General features: G+C 39.3%; 1 protein-coding gene across 2 annotated transcripts in view; it reads right to left on the reverse strand.

Annotated features, from left to right (window-relative positions):
* Nucleotides 1–3,541: 3,541 nt before the first annotated feature.
* Nucleotides 3,542–19,796, reverse strand: part of OSBPL3 (oxysterol binding protein like 3) — an 83,970-nt gene continuing 67,715 nt past the window's right edge. For both annotated transcript variants that reach the window (XM_088519700.1, XM_088519699.1), the window contains 9 exons: nucleotides 18,026–18,276; nucleotides 16,877–17,014; nucleotides 14,183–14,246; nucleotides 10,397–10,475; nucleotides 8,494–8,638; nucleotides 6,982–7,126; nucleotides 6,247–6,373; nucleotides 5,566–5,688; nucleotides 3,542–3,942 (listed from right to left, as the gene is read on the reverse strand). In XM_088519700.1, the coding sequence (XP_088375826.1) occupies nucleotides 3,846–3,942; nucleotides 5,566–5,688; nucleotides 6,247–6,373; nucleotides 6,982–7,126; nucleotides 8,494–8,638; nucleotides 10,397–10,475; nucleotides 14,183–14,246; nucleotides 16,877–17,014; nucleotides 18,026–18,276 (1,169 nt within the window). In that variant the 3' untranslated portion in view covers nucleotides 3,542–3,845. The remainder of the gene's footprint in view (nucleotides 3,943–5,565; nucleotides 5,689–6,246; nucleotides 6,374–6,981; nucleotides 7,127–8,493; nucleotides 8,639–10,396; nucleotides 10,476–14,182; nucleotides 14,247–16,876; nucleotides 17,015–18,025; nucleotides 18,277–19,796) is intronic.

The following is a 19,796-nucleotide window of genomic DNA, read 5'->3' on the forward strand; positions in this document are numbered from 1 at the left end:
TCAGCTCTGCATCCCAAGACCACCAGATCACTCTACGCGCTTCTTCCTCAAAAACTGGGCTGTTCTGGCTCTTGCTCTGCAATATTTATTTCTCTAGCTCTGTATAAAGAGCCTAGCTTCTTTATTGGATTATATTTCAAAAAATGTCTAAAAGAAGTAGATCAATGCTGGCAATCTACCATAGAAAATGCATCTCTGAGGGTGGGAATTACAGAAAGAATATAATGATTAATGGAACACCCTACTTCCACATCAATCTAATGACACTGGAGTGCCTTTTGTTACACAGAGCAGTCTCCCATACAAATTATGCTGTTGCTTCATAACCCCAAATCTCCTAGGCACCAAAATCAGGAATTGTCATGTCTACAGATACTGCTCTTTCTCTAAGCACTCTTACCCTGGCAATTTTTTCTTTCTTTGTTGCAATTTTAATACTGACCAATTGTTTTAACACCCAGAGGCCTGAGCTACTCCATGGTCTTGAGGTAAATTCATAGTTAGTGTTTTTACCTTCTGAAGGGCTCAAAAGGAGTTTTAAATGACTGGTTCTCAAACTGTGCCCCTTGAAACCATGTTATGAAATGGTCAAGAAAGAGCTCTAGAGAGCAGGCAGCAGTTCTCAGGAAATGTTAAGATTCATCCATTCAGCTAAATGTCTTGGGAATTACTGCAGTGTGCGAAAGGAAGCGTTAAATTGCCTGATATTTTTTTATTACTATTTGGAGTAGAAGTGTTACCGTGTACAAAACCTAATTGGGGGAAGAAATGATATCTAGATTTCAGTTTAAAACAATATATGTCTTACATTAGCCTTTTGCAATATGCTAAGTTACACACTAACACATCAGAATTGTTTGAAGTAAATAAAACAAAAAAAAACTACCACAACTTTTCACTTTACCTAGAATAACAATATAGAGGATATTGTTTTCGAAATGATGGATATATTTGTATACACGCACAGAAATAACATTAAGACAATTTTCTTCCATTTCTTAACATACCGTTGACAAAAATTTAACAGCTAAAACCGTCTCTTTCATACAAAATTACCAGGGACAGCTAAACTGGAGCTGGAAAGGTGGCGTCAAAGCATCGTTCACAACTGGTTATACCTGGCTGGCAATTGTGTAACACAGTTGTATAAAAGGAGATATTAACTTGTACAGTGATTTTGCTTCAAGTATTTAAGAAATAAACTAATGCCTGGTGGAATGCAGGGTATTGGGTATGTTAGTAAAATCCTTAACAGCTCCCCGTCCCCTGGGAAGGCTGCCAAAGACAACAATTTATATGAGGCCCTTCTCAGCCCAATGCTCGTCATTACCAAAATAACATTTTAGACACTTATTTAGACTGCATGATACAAGATAACATTGCCAGCCTGAGTTTTCAAAAATTGTAACACAGACACCTAAAATGGTGACATTAGTTTAACACCCACAGTATGTATGACATACACCCGCCCATGTATGACAGTTTTTTTTTTCTCCTTTTTTTTTTTTTTTCCTCTGACCCTTTGATTTTGGATGCCATTAACTATTAGGCCATGTACAAAGCATCAGGAAAAATCCACTTCCATACATCCAAAAAAAAAAGACCTTCCACTCCCCCCCCAAAAAAAAACAGCAGACAGGATGATGAGTAAGTTTAACACATCCTCTATTTCTCCACATATTTTACTTCGTTTCTTAAAAGCTTAAAAAACACCCCAAACACCCTAGCCCCTTCTGTTAAGTGAGCGTTATCTTGAATTTAAATGGTAATGATCAGCAGCAAGGATAATTACAAACATCAGCTTATATCTACACCAAGCTCTGAGAGTGAATACAAAAATAAAACACAACAAGGGATTAAGCTATGAAGAGAGATCTCCACTTTCCTCAATAATCCAAAGATTCAGATTTCCTTTGAAATCAAAGCCCCAATTTTTTCTTCATTTGACTTGAACCCTGCATCACTAAGCTGCTGGCCTCCTCGTCGAGTCTTGAAAAGACTAATGAAAGAATCATGTTAACTTTCCTGGGGGGTAATAAATTACAGCACTGATAGTGATGCAGAATTCCTGCACAAAGCCAATAAAGGTGACAGAGCAATCATCTGCTTCTAAGACAATGAAGTCTCAAGGTTACAGAAAGCAAAATGCAAATATTTATATATGTATCTACTCTCACAGATTTGCTTGCTTTAAAGAGAAAGCATTCTTAGTGCTTCTTTCGTGTTACATACAATACGTAAGTTATTCTTTATACCAGTGCAGGACGTGATAAGCTGTGAACGTCTCTAAGCTCCTAGTTCCTCTAGGAGGCTCCCTTCCCTTCCCCACACAAAGTCCAGTTATTCCAGTCCCAAGCCAGTCAAACATGGCAACAGCAGTTATCACAGGTACAGTTTATTTTGTATTACTAACGTGGCAGGATACACACAAGACAAAGCAAAAGGGGCTGCAGGTGGTAGTAGTGGTGATGAGATATGCTTTTTGAACTTGAAAACTCAGTTGTTGCAAGAGGGTCACAGACATGCAGAGCAGACGTGAAGAAAGAGCTTGAGCTGCAGACAAGCAGGAATGTAAGTTATTCTATTAAGGGAATGACTGCAGCGTTGCTGTTTGAAGGAAAAACAAGAACACTGCCCATCTCCATTATCTTCATTCAAAAGTGCAACTTCTGCTACATCTGTTTCCCACTGTATTTCTGAGCTATTGTTTAGTATTTCACTACTTGATCCATATGTATAAAATTACAGAAAAGAGGTGCAACCAATATAGTGCAAAACACTTAAATATTCATCTGAACATAACAGACAGTGGAAGATCAAAGACTCCATACATTTCTCTAAGGCAGATGGTCATTTATTTTTAAATATAAGATCTTAACTATGCTTTTCATTTCTGAAGAGGTAGAAAATATCAAAATACTACGACAAAAATTTCTAGGTTAAAACAATCAGTTTGCTTAGTCTTTATAAAGTCCTACTACTGCAACTTTTAGTTTAATAAAAACAAATGAAGCTGTGGAAGCACAGGATTTCGTGCTCTGTGTAGACTTTACTTACTGGAAAAAAGAGAGCTTCTTCATCTGTTTAGTGCTAAAGCATTATAAAAGAAAAGATCTCCACTTGCCCTGTTGGAGGCTACAAATCTGAAAATTCCTAGTGGAAAAATTTGGCGATTCCTGAATTCTAGCACTACATTTAGCTGGGTACAGTTTCTGTGTAAGGCAGCAGAAACTCTGATGCGATCAGCTCAGAACTACCTCTTCCATAATGCTAGTAAGAAAACTAGTAAGAACAAAAGCTTATTTAAATCTTTTCCACAGGCAACAAAGAACCATATTCAGATTCCAGCACCAACAGAAAATATCTGTTTCAGCAAATTTGACTAGCCCAGAGACAGCTTGGAGCTGCAAGGCTCCTGCTCCCCCTTCCCTCAGCACAGCCAGGAGGTGCTGATGTTACCATCTCCATTACAATTCAGTAAGGCATAAGTTAACTCAGAACTGACATTATTACACATTGCAAAAAGTAGTGTAAAAGGTCCTCTTTTCCCTCCAGTCATTAACATTCAGGAATATTTATTAAATACTTTATAAAAAGAAGTCAGGGTATTTATACATTCAAACAATCATTGCAATAGTCAGAGTAGAGAAAACAAATGCAGTATCAGATTCTAAATTAAGCACAATTCTGCAGATTGCACACTTGCACACATACACACCCCCCCACACATATATTATATGTGTGCGTGATATATATATATATATGTTTATATATATGTTTCATATATACTTCTTTTAAGTCAGATCTGAGAACACAACACAGAGTATCTTCACTTGGTTCCTCCTTCACCAGAGGACGGGATTGTCCAGCTTGGAAAAACCAGGATCTTTTCTAAGGTCCATGTAGGTTCCATTGCTCACCCAGGAGTCATCTTTGGATTTCCTGTGGAAGACAGAGCAGGGTTCCCAACCGAGGAGCGGGCATTTCCTGCGCACGTGCTGGTGAAGCAGTGCCCCCCTGCGCAGAGGGAGGCGCCCAAGCGGTCAGGCCTCGCCTTCGCCTGAGGTAATGAGCTCACTTCCACCCTGACTTGCCAGGGCTTCGTATTTGAAACTACAGTCAAAGCTTTTTCTGGGTCTCCAATGCCTGCGGGCTGTTTACTGGAAACTTCTGTTAAGAATGGTGTTCCTGGACCTTTTTAAAATCGGAACGAGCTGTGTTTCTGCCCTGAGACCAAATCTGAGTCTCTCTCTCTGCCAAAAGATGACTCACCATGTTCCTTGCATAAAGGAAGCCTTATAGTTCTCAGGAAGGGAATAAGGCTCTTTGCACTAGGTACTCTACTCTGAAGGAAGGAGTCCACTTTTAATCTGGTGTGCCACATTTTTGACACAACAGCAAATTATTCTTGCAAGTATGCTTATGGTTTTAGGAGCTTAGGATTTGTAGAGGACAGAAGTCATTGTGATCAAAAGAAAACTATGTACATAGTAAATATTGTAATTCATATGTACTCTAGCACTGGGTAACACTTTTGCTACTAAATAATAGAAGTGTTTATTCTATCACTTCAATTGGCAGCATTAATTGAACTTTTCAAAGAGCATCCTTCTATCCTTACTCTGAGTAGGCAATTTTGTAGTATTAGATTTTGCTTCTATCCTGTCTTTTCAGTCGTTTGAAAGCAAAGTTTTCTTCTCTGTGCTAGCTGTGGGGAGTTAGCTCACCAGCTCCACACACACCCACAGGCCTGAGCCACTCCATGCCTTGATGTAAATTTATAGCAAAATTTTTCACTTTTTGAAAGGGCACAAAGCAAAAACAGTTCTAGATGAGTTTCTGAGTTACTTCCTTTTGGCACCCATTTGAAACATTTTGGTGTTTCCCAGCGTCCTGCTCCTCAGAAATGCAGCATCTATCTACCCAAAAAAGGGTAGGGCCCCAGACCTAACAGCAACACATAGACCCATTCCTCGCCTCCCTCTTGCTCACTGGATCTTGAACAGTGCTGCAGGGATAAAACCCATCTCACTAGCATTCACTTTTGCCTTTTGATGATTCAAGCCCTCTTCAAATGTTATTTTTTTTTCCTATTGTGTATTAAATAAAGTGTCCTCTAACTCATAAATCTCTCCTCATTACATACAGGGTAATATGTTCAAAAACAGCCCTGGAAATGAATGTCTGCAATTCTGCACACTGCTGCACAAGGAAATCCCACAAAATTCAGTGGGAGTTCAGCAAACATAATTAAGCTACATCCACCCCCTTCACCTTGCCTGAAGGAAAGAAAGATGCTGCATTAGAATATGCCCAGGCTAATTCAAGCTTAGACCAAATCCCATTTGCCTTTGAGGCAAAAGTTGAAGAGAAATTCAGGGATACACTAGTAAAATGGCCAATTTATAATTCTTAGTTTTAACTAAGTTTGAAATGTTTACATTGAAAAAAAAAGCAAGAATATAAAAAGTGAAAAAGGGAACCTAGTACTCTGCTGTAGGTTAGATCCAGAACTCTAATCCAAATTTCAACACACGATTATAAATGCTAATAATTATATAGTACCTGAAGAATCTAGGCTGATGCTCCAGACTGTTTTCTTCCAGAACTTTCCGTCGTTCTCTCTGTAGTTGTTCAATCCTCTGCTTTTGCATCTCAGCTCCTTCGATATTCCCTTCTTCTAGAAACCTGTAGCACAGCAGTGATAGAAGACAATGCTGGGGCTTCCCGTCGGTCCCCGTCTTTGTCAGGGTCTCCGGGGCCCCAGAATCTAGCCCTTATGTTCATAGTATTTGAAAAGTAAACAACTACATCTGCCTACAGCAACACACATAATGGGCTCAAAGCAATTTTTATATTAGATGCTTTTCCTCTGAAGCTAGAAACAGTAGAAATTCTACATAGAAAGGAATTTCAAGTACCTCAGTTTTTGTCTATTCATACACAGTACGCTAGACAGCTGGCTAAGTCTGAAAAGATTTAGCATCTTTTAAAAGGCAGTTATCTAGAAACAGAAACACCCAAAATCAATTCTTGAAAATATTGATCCATACAGAGTAGGCCAGCCCTGGGTAAGTGATTAAAAGGTCCATTTCAGGAGTGTATTAATACAGAAATGGAAACATACTGCAAGTATCTACGCAAGATACTCAAGTCTAAGCTTGAGGAAAAGTGAGTGTATAGAAGTTTTAAAAAATATTTGAGGAAAGAATATTTCAATTTTGCTTATGACAGAAAACTTCTTACCTTTGGTCTGGCCTAAAACGTGTATCAGTGGATGGTAGTAATGATCTAGTTTGCGAGTCCAGTTCATTTAACTCTAATGCGAACTGAGTAAATCCATACCACTGCTCATAATCTTTGGGCATTGGATCTACAGAAGAAAAAGAGTACATTCCAAGTAATCCCAATTAAATGCTTTCATCTTTAGAAGGAGCCGTACAAACTTCCCCTCTGTCATTTGGTCATCTCTTTCAGCCAGGGTCTTGATTTGGTGGGAATCAAAACAGATTTCTCTCAGCTGAGCCACAGCAAAACTACAATGAGGTGCATGGCACCACCCCAGCAGTTTTTCAAACCACGGGCTTGGGTGACGTTCAGGTATGGCTCACAACAGAGTTGAGTTTTGTGGCATATTCTCCAATGTTTAATACAAGAAACCTGCTGCAGTTCTCTACTAAATAAAGTGTCCCCTTCCTCCCTCCCTTCTCAGAGTCCTCAATACACCCCTCACATGCAAATGTGGAAATGATGTCCCCAACCAAGGGAGAATGGGGAAGACAGACACGGAATGAAGTTATCTCAGTATTATTGATCAAGTTACATGGTTTATTCTTCTGGCCTACATATTAAGTACTTGATAAAAATCTATTTTTCCATACAAAGATAATAAGAAATTGGGCCCTAATATGATGAAAACAGACAGCAAGTATATTCTCAAGAAGATTTAAAATTCTGTATGTAATGATTCTGATCACTAACTTGCTCTCCATATGCAATTTGAAGAGGATGGAGTCCCACAGTATAAGCTTTCGTGCCATTTTCCAAAAATTCGATGCACGGCTTTCCCGGTTTTATCCACAACACTGCCTTCAATCTCATGTGCATTTGGATTCCAGTATTTTGCCTAGAATTAAGAAGAACAAGGATAAAAAATAAGCCACATAAGATTGGGTGTGAATGATTTTTACCACGTGAATAGCACCTTGCAGTAGTCTGTTTTTCTGAAATAAAAACTACTCCTTTAGGTGTCAATTATGGTACTATGAACGGAGGACTACTCTTAGTATTACTAATCAGCGCATTAAAATACTAATGTTGACAAATACATCTATTTTGTCTTTTTTGGGACAGTACTGGATGAAGTAATGTTGAGTTTCAAATTTGCCCAGTGCCAGATAACACTGATTTTGAACTGCATTCCCCTTAATCTGCATCTGTATCTACATTCTCCCCAAATTTGAAGAGGAAGAACTGTGAAGGAACTGATCCTTGAAGCAATCTGCACATTCACTGCTTTCAACTAAGTATTTGCATTGCATTTGTATTTAAAAAAAAACAACAGTTCAATGATTATTAGAAAGCATGAAATACTAATGAAAGAAAATAAGTAATGGGAAAAGGAACTGCTCAGAAATGATTATATTAACTTTCCTTTTGCTGCTGACTATGCCATGCTGCAGGTGTATGCTGGAGTACGCGTGGCTTGGAAGCTGACCACATAGACACAAGCTATGAAAAGCACGGCTTTGCTCTAGCAATCTCTTTTGGAAAACTTGGATTAAAACAAGCCTCCCAGCATGCTGCACAAAAGTGTGTTTTTTTTTTTTTTTTTTTTTTTCTTCCAGGAAAGAAATTCTGGCATCATGGCAAGGTGATTTCCCTTTACTTGGAAGAAGTCATTTAATCTGCCACCAAACTAATACTCAGTTTTCAAGGGAATTACTTCAGGATGTCATGTCTGAGGCCTGGTGCCAAAGTAAGAGTTCTGAACAGCAACAGCTATGAACCCCCTCAGTTAAGCTCCTTCAAATACATGGAAAGGGCTAGAAAAGAGCATAGGCTCTCCCATTAGCTAAGCATTTGTGCAAGGGCTGCTTTGACAGCTGCTGGACAAACACGTCCAGAGCGCTCGGCGATCCTTCAGGAGGAGGCCTGTAGCACACCACTACGAGCAGACACCTTGTGTGTGTGTATCTCTAGGGCTCTGATGACATTTCTTCCTTTCCCCTCATACTGTTTTATACCTTGACTGGAATCACCTGAGAAAACTGTTGCTTTTCCTTCTCGCCTGGCTCTACCTAGTGAGTTGAATTTCCTTCAGCTCCTTCAGCACTAAAGTCTCACAAAGAATCCGGGGTAATTACAGCACAACTATAAGAAAACACAGCTTTTAAGCGGTTCTACTCTGCTTCAGCAGACAGCATCCATCCATCCAGTGCTGTGCCAGACAGAAAAGGCACAGCCAACACTGCTGTGGTTACTGGAAGTCACCTTTATAAAAGTCAGTTTGCAGTGACAAGTGTCATCGTTGAGATTTTTGATGATGATCTCTCCATAGTGTTCAATCCATCTTTGCCCACTTAGGATGTTATGGATGCAAGATGTCACTTTGTTCCACTCATAATGGTCTCCAAACCTGAAAAAATTACATAAAAGAGAGAAATATCACGCTATGTTTAAACTAGCACATTAATTTAGGAAAAGATTTGTAAAGAATTCTACTTAGTAATAATAAAAACACGTTCTTTAATGCCTCACCCTCCTTGTCCCAAATAAATCTTGCCTCCTGGAAACCCCTTTTCACTTCTGCTTTTAAACTACAGTCTTTAATTTGATTCTTTCAGTTTCTCTGTCCCTCTTTACAAGCTTAAGTTTCTCAAAGTAATCATTCTAATACACACTGCTTGCTAAAATGCCCTATTTCTCAGTCTCTTGCACAGCCCCCAAGTCATCACATTGTGAGCACAGGGGCCTTTGGAGTCAACACGAGCGTCCTTATGGACTGCACCGAGCTTGACTCAGGCCCTTGGGGCTGACGCCATGTGCACACTCTGCTCAAGAGCCAAAGCTCTCACCAGCTTGAGCAAGATGCGGTGCTGGAAGAGAACAAATGGGGAGAGATCATCAACAGAAATACCGACAGGCAACACAGCATTTCACCTTTCCTTAAAAAAATAGATGTTCTTACAAAGCAACTTTACAGAAGCTCAAACTCTGTTTTCATGACAAGTAAGGTAAATTTGGAGAGCACCAAATTCCTTACAGGAACTGCACTTAGCTCACAGAAATGTGCTTATCAGCACACACCCCTCTAGGATATAAGAAACTCTCCTACATCCACCTTAGTTACTCATTCTCACTTAATGCATTGTAAGAGCATATGCAAGGACAACTCCTATGTACTAGCAGATACGCAGCCAATTTACCCACTGCAACTTGCTTTCCTGCTATCTGCAGTTCACATACTCTATTATGCACATTAAAAATAACATATATTCTCCAAAAACAATGCCAAGGCTTCATTTCTGCCTAGCCTTAGCAGATACAACCTTTTTTGTAACCAGTTCTAGACCAGATGCTTTTTTTCACAGGGATACAAACCAGCACATGCAGAGCACATGCCTCACACCTGGCAGTTCTTCAGCCCTCCACAAGCCCCAATTCACTGGTTATTTTGCCCCTGCACCTTCACTCCCCTGCTGACTATCTTTGGCAAACAGGTTTAACTGGAACACTCCTCAAACTTTAGAACTCTGGCTCTGCAAATAGGATTGACATAGGGCAAATTTTAAGGGATTTTAATTATTTGACCTACAATGAACACCCTAACAAGTCAACGTAGGAACAGTGCACCTATTTAAAGAAGGACTAAATCAACACTTCCCTACATAGGCTGCTTATTTCCTTTGATAAAAAAACACCAGCTATTCTACTGGGGCTGTTGATCACATGTAGTAGTTATTTATCCAGTGATATCAGCGGTCAGTCCCTAACCAGGACCCAGTAGTGTCAGGCACTGAACAAATACAGGCACAGAAACTACTTCTCTTCTACAAAACTCTGTGGCTGTTCTAGGCAATTGAAAAAATAGAGAAAGAATTCGTATCTTCCTCTACAATGTGGTGTTTACATGTAAGGTTAAAATACATGTAAGCCTGGAATTCAACTGTACCAGCGCAAAGCACCACCTTCTCAAGAGATACAGGAGTAACAGCGTTTATTTTATCTTCTGGGAGAGTTAATGATACTGTTCAAATAAAGGGAGTGGAAGGGGGAATTTCATAATCCCTTTTCTTCCCAAGGTCTAATACGGCACTGTACAGCTTGTTCTTGTTTGGCTAAAAGCAGCATGTGTGTATGTGTGTACACAGGAATGTGCTATTGCACCACTTACGTTGGCAGAGTTACATGTGTTGTACCAACTGGAACAATTTCCATGGACTTTCCCCAGAATTTGTTTTTCCATCTTACATCTGAAAAAGATGGGGGGAAGGGCGAAGAAAGGACAGGTTTAGTCATAAGCACCAGTGAATCAATCTATTTCCGTGCTCCACTTCAGTCTCAAGAAAATGAAAAATAACAAAGTGCAACTTAACAGTGTTCAAAGTAATGCTATGGACCTTTGAATGATTGCATGTCTTTTTCATTACATTACTGATTATTAAATTAAAAAAAAAATGGCACCAAAAGAGACTGAGGGAGCTGGGCCTGTTCAGCCTGGAGAAGAGAAGGCTGAGAGGGGACCTGAGCAGTGTCTGTAAGTACCTCAAGGGAGGGAGTACAGAGGATGGTGCTGGCCTCTTTTCAGGGGTGGCCAGCGACAGAACTAGAGGAAATGGCCACAAACTGAAGCACCAAAAGTTCCACAGAAACTTAAGGAAAAATTTCTTAACAGTGAGGATGACAGAGCGCTGGAACAGGCTGCCCAAAGAGGTTGTGGAGTCTCCTTCTCTGGAGATCTTCAAAACCTGCTTGGACGCAGTCCTGTGCCACGTGCTCTAGGTGACCCTGCGTGTGCAAGGGGGTTGGACTAGTTGACCTCTAGAGATCCCTTCCAACCTTAAGCATTCTATGATTCTATGAAAAGTTTAAGAAAAGACATTTCTGTTAAAACTTGCTCAAAAGAGAGAAATTTGAATAAGCTATTAATAGGCATTATACATTCATCTGCAATTCAATAGGAGTGGTGAATGAATGCAGGCATTTCCAAAAACAAAAGCAGAATTTCGGATACAAAAATATACAACCTAAAAACATCTGCAATAAATAAGGAAGCAAGAGAAGGATTCAAAGAGCATGAACTGGAGGGGGTTTTAGTCCAATTTCCCCTGGAAGTATAGCTGGCCTTTTAAATCTGCTTTGAAGCACAGAAAGAACTCTCTCAATCTCATGTCATTTTCTCTACAAAATTTCTCCACTTTCTCTCCCTGCATGGAAGAAAACTCCACGCAAGCCTAAGCAAATTTATAGAGGGGTTTATTAAGCTATTAAAAACACCTGGAAGTGAAATAAGCATGGGGAGAGAAACATGACACAGGGCAGAGAAACAGGACACAAGGAGTGCAGTTCAATCAGGCTAAATAATCAGACAGTAACTCTCATTCAACCTGGGAGCCTGCAGGATGGCATCTTTGCTGTATTAGACACTGGAAACTTCAGCTCTGCTCCTGGTCTGATAATGAGGGAAGAATTCATCTCTGGTTTCAGAAAGATACTAGTGCTAACACTCAAGGAGAACCAAACCACCATGCAAGCGTGGGGAGGAAGCTGCTACACAGATGCTCAGACTGTAGTTGGGAGAGCATCTCTGCAGTACGTGACAGTGACAGGGCTGAGTCACTAAGCTGCCTACTGCTGCAAGTGAGGGAATGGGACACGGGAGAATTCCTAATAGAAAAAATGATTCCTTTCTTATCCCTTCACAAAAAGATACTCTGTTCAGGCTAGTCAGAACAAATTTGATCCAAATTTGCGATTCCTGTACTGTATGATAACAAGTCCAAAACTACCTTGACTATGAAGGCATCCTGCCAAGTTCCGTTCTATCTTTTTCTTGTGTAGTGAATGGAAAAGGAAGGGCAAATGCAAGATTAAAGTCAATAAATACAAAGCTACTTTTACTATTTCAACACGGAATAAACAGCAGGTCAGCATTCTCCAATTATCCACCGCAGGTAACACGAGAGGTCAGGAACACCCCCGGTGCAGAGGGTGGCACTGCTGGACTGCAGCCGGCGGTTACGATCCGCGTTCCCAGGAAGGCCAAGGCTGCTGCACAGTGACCAGGGCACGGGGAGCTTCCTGGGGACCAGCGCGTAACTCCATAATCAAACACTTTAGGGCATCTGAAAAACGCGAACAAACTATGCCCAGACCAGCTCAGGTGCACATCCTGTAAATAACTGGCACTTTCTATTTTAAACTTCTATTGTTCACATATCTGCACTCCTCTGCAAATGAGTGCTGCAAAAAATAGTGTCAGTTTCACAAGGCACAAAAAAACAGTTTCCAAAATAACTGGCCCTGTCAGAACCCAGCCTTCCGGCTTGCTAGAGATGATCAAGAGATTTCTGAATGCTGAGACAGAGGAGCTAAGGTCAGCGTGTGATGGGATGACAGAATTATCTGGAAAACGAGAAAAAAAAAAGCCTGCAGATGTATTTTATAGAAGAAAAACGTAAGTATAAATTGCATTTAATTTCTTTGATACAATAGAACATCTGAATCCCAAGCGCTTTTCATTTAAGTACAGTGACAGCTTCTTAAAAATTACAGAGCAAATATAAATTTGGTCTGTGAACTCTGCCCTGCAGCCTTCTGCGATGCAGTCAGGCATGTTGCTTTGCACCTCTGGCCATGTAGCTGAGGTCTGACTTCTTTTCATCAGACAGTATCATCCGGAAAGCAAAAAGATATTTGTAACCAGGAGAACCTGCGTCATTGACAAGCTACCTTTAGGATTAACTTAACGTTAATCTTTCAAATCTAAGTTAAGACAACCCTATAGCCAGAGCCACGACATTTACAAATTGCCTTTATATTTTGGGGCGGGGGGAATCACTGTCTGTGTCCCACAGGCTCAGCTGGCTGCATTTTTAAAAGGACTGCTGCACTCTGACTCAGTCTCCTGGGGCATCAGGAGCAGCCCCCAGATTCCTATTCTTCTTGCTCAGATTCTCAGCTCCCAATTAAAGACAAACCTTGTTCTCTACATGCACATTACAGCAGTTGACAGATCAGTTTTCAAGATCTGTTAACAAAGAAATCAATCTCGTTAGTTTTTATTAAACTCAGCTTTTATGTAGTTATTTGCTTTATATGTATTTTTTTGTTTAGTTATTATACTTAGGTTTTTTTTTTTTCTATAAATATAGCCTTGTACATACAGCATTCAGTTAGTGACTAAATTTTTGGTCGTCTCCACTTTTTGACAAAGAATAAGGGTTTCTTGTTGGATATTTTACAGAGTAGAGAAATATGTTGAATAATGAAAATCAGACTAACAAGGAGGTCTGATTTCTGTTCAGCATGGCTCCCTCCACAATAACTATAATCCAGTGAGTAGAGTCAATCATAACAGAATTAAAGGCTATAACATGGCTACATTGGGAATTAACAAAACTCTGGCTGAAGGATTTAAAGATATTTCAACTGCTGACATCTTCACCAGAAGTTTTTGTTTGTTTGCTTGTTTTTAAGACTGAATACTAGTCTCTCAGCACAAAATCTTACCACACTGTAATAATATTAATGTAAAAAAGTCATTGTAAATACACTTGTTCTGTTATGCACATTCGGGGAAATTATTTTCAAAACAGGATTGCAACAGCTGCCTGGGCTGAGGATTTAACTTGCAGTTTTCAAATTCTATTGCAGTGTTTTCTTGATTTTTCTTTCCTTTTAAATAGCAGGAGGTGAAATTCTTCTCTAGTAAATGAAAAAAGCAAACTGTAGAGAAAATATTTCAGAAGATTTCAAGAAACACAGGTACGTGAAAAGAATGATTATTTAATGTTATGAACGACTTATAAACTTTTGTAATGACAGAGCATGCTAGTAAGTAAAAACTAAGATTTATTAGAGCAGTTCTGATATAATTTAAACAATTATGAAATTGTTTCATCTTGTCAACTTTTAGATTTTTCATAGTAGACATACAGTAAAACTGCTGAAGACTTACCCTGCCAAATAGCAAAATTGACCGATTCAGCATGGCATGCAGAAATAGGTGGATGGTGACTGACCTAATATCAAAATATGAGAAGAGAAAAAAAAACATTAACACTTGAACAGTCTTTTTTCCCCCCTGTATTTTTCATACAGGGCATTCACAATTTGAACACTTGCTTTCCTTTTGCGTGTCCTGAAGGGGGAGCCAGTAAGATTAGTAAAATGCCGAGGCTTAAGAAGCCTTGAAAGAAAAGGGAAGCACTTTTATTTCAAAAAGGCCTATTTTACCTAAGTAATAATTTAACTATTTATTTTGTTTATTTTCTTGAATGCAGTAATTACATTTAGCCTTAGGGCCCCATTTATATGCTAACAGAAGCTGCACAGAAGTAAAGAAACAAATGGCCAAGTTCTTCTGTACAGTAAATAACCATAAATCCTCCCGATTATGTGGAAGGGGACAGTGCTCAGCACCTCTGAGAGGGCCAAGGAGATATCTCACCATAAAATTCCATCCAGCATCAACTACCACTGTAACAGCATCACCTGACATGTTTTCCAGACTGAAACTTTAAGCATTTTATTCAGCGTTGGGTAATAGCACATACATGATTAAGAACAACCACCGCAATAACAAACCAAGAACTGTAGATAAACAAACAAAAACACAGTGCAGACTATTAAAAGAAAACAATAAATCCTAAAGTGAGCACAAAAAGCCGAGGCTGACAGAGCTTTCTTGGGTGCCCATTTTCTCTTCTGGATGAACACAACTGAGAACCAACCCAGGCCAGCTCTTTGCTATGTAAAGTCTACTGCTCTTTTTACAAAGGCAACTTAATTTTCCAGTAAAGTTGCTATTTCCTAATTTTTATTTCAATTCATAACTGCATACGTGGCTCAAACGCAGTTTCACTTTCCTCTTTGCTACTCATTTAGCAACTTCATTATTGAGCATTTTTGTCACAGGCGTCCAGGTCTTCATGACCTCTAGCTGGTTAAAAACAAAACCAAAAACACTCATGCCCACCCCCACAGTACTAATTACACTCAGTTACCTCTTAATTTACCCAGGGCAACACTGTATATCCCTCACTTACTTCACCCAGATTAACCCCAGATGTCACTATAATTCATGGGTTAAACATAGCTCTCACTTAAACTGTTATAATTCCAGAATAAGCTCCTGGAGGTAAAGAGGGTTTATTCTAAACTCACTCCACAGAGAGAACAGAATCCCCACTGTTTTATATATTTTGCATATTGCATAGATTACATACCGAATTATCTATAGCTAGCACCAAAATGCTTGCTCAAGTAATTAGCAACAGTTCCTGATGGAAAGAAACAGTTTTAATGCTTGCAAGCTGCATGAAATTTCCTTTGTCATGTACAGAACTCCCTTCCTAGTATTCCTGCATTCATATTAATATACTAACTTTACCACTATTTAACTTAAATGTCCTTTATTGCACATACTATAACAATATTAATTAACAGCCCAAGCCACTAGCATTTGAAAATTCCTCTCTAGGAAGACAAGTCCTTGCACTGACTTATCCAGTATTCAGGGGAAACTCTTCTCCTTTCTATCAAATTAACCTTTAATTCAGCACCATGCTTTATTTGTTCCTTTGTTACTCCAAGTTGTGGCAGTGTGCTATGCACTCTACACATCATCTTAGAATAACACAGTGAAGAATCAGACATGTTACTGGAACTTTAAAATGTGGTTCTTCTCCTTCCTATTTTGCTGTTTATATTTTACTTATGCCAGTGACTCATTTCCTGAGACTAGGGAGGGATCACACAGCACTCTTTTGTCAGTTGTGTAGCGTCTTGTACGTCATGTTCTATCTTCAGAGTTTGTCAAAAAACTTCATTTTCTAATGGAAGCCTCTTATAAGGCTTTCTCTGATCAAATTTCAAGGTTATGCCACCCTGCCCATCATACCTTTCATAATTTTTGTTATGTCTATATGGAATGAGAAAGCTTTTAATCATTCTAATTCAGATAGGCATCAGGTTATTTAGGTTTTATCTCTTCTTAACATATGTCTCAACATATGCCATTATTTTGGCAATTTGGCTAGTTTAAGCTTATGTATTTTGCACCCATACTTCTCCTTTTGGGGGATTATTTAGAATAACACTCATATTTTGATGTGCTGTGTACATCCTTCAAGCACTAATCTGTGGTACCAGATTTGAAAGGCAGGGACCACAAAGTATTTGGATAGGAAGGGGAAAGACTCAAATTGCCACAGAAAATATGACTGGTTATTTAACTTCTACTTCAGTCTTCTTATATAAGAAGACATTAAACAACTGAAGATAATGCAGTGTTTTTAATGATCGTAAACATAAAAAAAAAAAAAAAAGGCAAGAGCATGAAAGTTATTGATAGTCCTGATCAGATTTCAGTAGGGTGAAATGCAAAGGCATCTACTCCAGTAACTGGATATCTGGGCTAAGCTGAGTGCTCCTTCACTGCCAGATTTAGTCATCCCAGAGTCAGACGGATTTCCTTAAAGGATGAAGCAATTTCATTCACTTACAGTTCTGCAGTTCCCTTGAGTTTTCCTGGGCTCAAATTTTATAAAATAACATTGAATATTGCTATTAATTCCAGAGGAGTTTAGTCGTGCATTCAAAATTAAGCAGTCTATCAAACAGTAAATTTAAGGGTTGCAGGATCCAGTACCTGTTCTGCAAAAAACTGGAAACCCTTATCTTCACGAATACATTCATAGGTCTCTCCAAGCACAGGATTAAAGGGCTTGCTTCCCGCTCGGTAGTAACTGGATGCATAGGCAGACACTGCAAATGCAGCTATGTACACCTGGGAATAACATGCACAGAGTTTGGATTAATTAGCCACAGTCACATACTGTTTTTACTACACATCCTGATTTTACAGAGAAAAAGAAAAAATAAGTTTTAATTTGACATTGGATTCTATGTAGTCTGCAAAATATGGAAAAATAAACATGCATGCCTGCTACAAGCTAAGTGCTAACTCAAACAATACAGAATTATTTATATCTCACACAGCCCTTTCAAGGGGCCGAAGATGCAACTGTTAGTGTCAAACGGTACAAAAACGTCACCAACTGAAAACGGCATTTCGGAACACTGCTGGAAATAACTTGAAACAGCATCTGAATAACTGGAATATATACAGTAAAAAGCTGAGAGCCACTGTAAGAGTTTGTATACAGCTGGCTTTTGCAGTTGTGGTCCCTGATTCTGTGGATCAGAAAATGGGCATTTCAGCCCATTTGACAAATATCTGAATTCTGTGTTCTGCACAGTTATTGTACTCATTATATAGGGATTGCTTAAGTTTTGAAATCCTGAACATTTCAGAGCAACCCCAGAACCACAGAAACACATTAATAAAAAATAAAACAGAGTTCATCTTGTTAATATAAAGAGATCACAGACGTGTAGTGCTGGAAGTCCCAGTGCTCTTTATGAACATATACACTGTAGCCTTCATATGCATGAGGGAAGTATACATTAGTTCAAATCTTCCTTTTTTACTGTAAATATTTAATCTTACAGAGGAGAACTTGGTAAACAGAACTAAATCTCTCCTTTGCATAATCTTACAGGATGGTGAGGCACTTGAGAAGAGTTACACCCTGTTAAAGTAACAGAAATTATGCAGAACCACCAGAGCCTGGGTGTGCAGGCAGGCACAGACACATACAGTATACCCCAGTGTTCACTCTGAAGACTCTGCCACTCAGCCCAGGGAAATATGGAACAAATACCTTAATTTTTTGGTCAGACTATATTCTGCCTGATTATATTCAATGTTGCTAAATGTTTGGAATAAAACATTTACCATCCTTTCAAATGGATCGGGTGTATGTGCTGCTTTATCTAGCAGTTCACTGTACTCCAGTTCTTCGCAGAGACGTTGCAGGGTGTTAAGTGGTTCATTTAATTCAACAGGCATGGCCACTTTGGAGAGGTCTTTTCCTATGTTATTTCTCAGGATATTCCACAAGCTGATGTTACTTGTATTAGGACATGGAGCTGGTAAACACGTTCTCCTTTTGGAATGGCATCCAATTCCACTTTCAGAAATACAATCTGAAAGGAAATGGCAAGACAAATAATTCACTGGTTACATATAGCTGATACTTTAATGTATATTTGCAAAGAGGACAAAACAATCCTTTTCCCTATCAAAACTTCTTTCCACCCCACACTGTATTCAAATATTTTCCTTATGGTTCGAAGACATCGTGCTATAAAATGGTAAAATTAATATTTTAATTTCAATAAAATTTAACTGATGAAACTTCCAGGTACAAATGAAGCATAAATACTTAAAAGAAAAAATTGCCCTGTTTCTCCTAGAGATTATAAAAAAGTCTCAGGCTTTCAGTTGAATTTGAAAAAGTAAATATTCTAATCATCTTATTTGTAAAAGAAATTTATTCCTATACATTTAAGGGACATAAAGTCTCCCTCCTTGACAGAGCTTCAATTAAACTGACACTTCTCAGAAGGCAAGGTGTAACTTCCAGATCCATGTGTCAAAACATCTCCTATGTATCACTGCCTATTTATCTGAATACTCCTACCAGGGAAATTTACTGTGTCACAGGTTTGCCTGCAGGCTTTTCTACAATGGCCCTCATAGTATAAAGCATTTTAAAAATACTAGTGGTGGTAGCTTCTAAATACAGCCATATATTGGTAGAGTAGTGACCTGTTTTAAAGGTGGAAAAGCTGAAGCAAGTCCTCTGGAGACCATCTGGCCCAACGGTGCTGCCCAAGCAGGGTCACGCAGGGCACGTTGCCCCGGATTGTCTCCAATGGGCTCCTGAATGTCTCCAAGGAGGAAACTGCACCGTCTCTCCGGGCTGCCCTGTTCCAGTGCTCTGCCACCCTCACAGTAAAAAAGTTTTTTCCTTATATTCAAGCAGAGCTTCCTGAACATATGGAAAAAACTTTTTATGGCTTTCCCCAGATAGTTTTGTCTTGGAGATGTGGAAACAGCACACGTCTGCTGCCCAAAGGAATGCGCCCGAAGAATCACTGCTCTCAAATGCACCATTTCAACCACTTCCTCAATTGCTCCACTGAGGCAAGCACGATCCCGGCACTGCTTGAAATGGTGACAAATGACAGACAGCCACAAGGGCCGACTTCCCTATCACCGCCATGAACGCGAGGCTGGTACCTCAGAGGGAAGTTTTCAAGTGTAAGCAGCATCCTCCAAGTTTGGAGGAAAAACTTCCTATCTTTCCTGCTGCTCACAAAACCTGAAGTTCTGACATCTGCTGTGACTGAGTTATTACAAATCTATTTTCATTACAAACTCTTCCTTTCTGCATAAAAATCCCACAGTCATTATGAACAAGAAAAGAAAATCTTAACAGTACATTTTATTTCAGGTAGGCTAAGAGGTCACCTTCTATACCTCCCTTGCAAAAATTTATTTAATATCAGAAGGGACCAGAAATAAAAAGTTTCCTCAGACACATCAGGAGAAAGAGGTTATCTGAAGAGGAAGAAGATTAGAGCTAATAATCTGTTCTTGCTCAGAAGGGCTCTCTGAAATGGGATTAGGCCACGTCCCTTGACGATTTCCAGTTGCACAG

This window comes from Tinamus guttatus, unplaced genomic scaffold (genome assembly GCF_059628265.1).
Source record: "Tinamus guttatus ecotype Peru unplaced genomic scaffold, ASM5962826v1 Tinamus_guttatus_pri_ptg000067l, whole genome shotgun sequence".
Classification (NCBI taxonomy): domain Eukaryota; kingdom Metazoa; phylum Chordata; class Aves; order Tinamiformes; family Tinamidae; genus Tinamus; species Tinamus guttatus.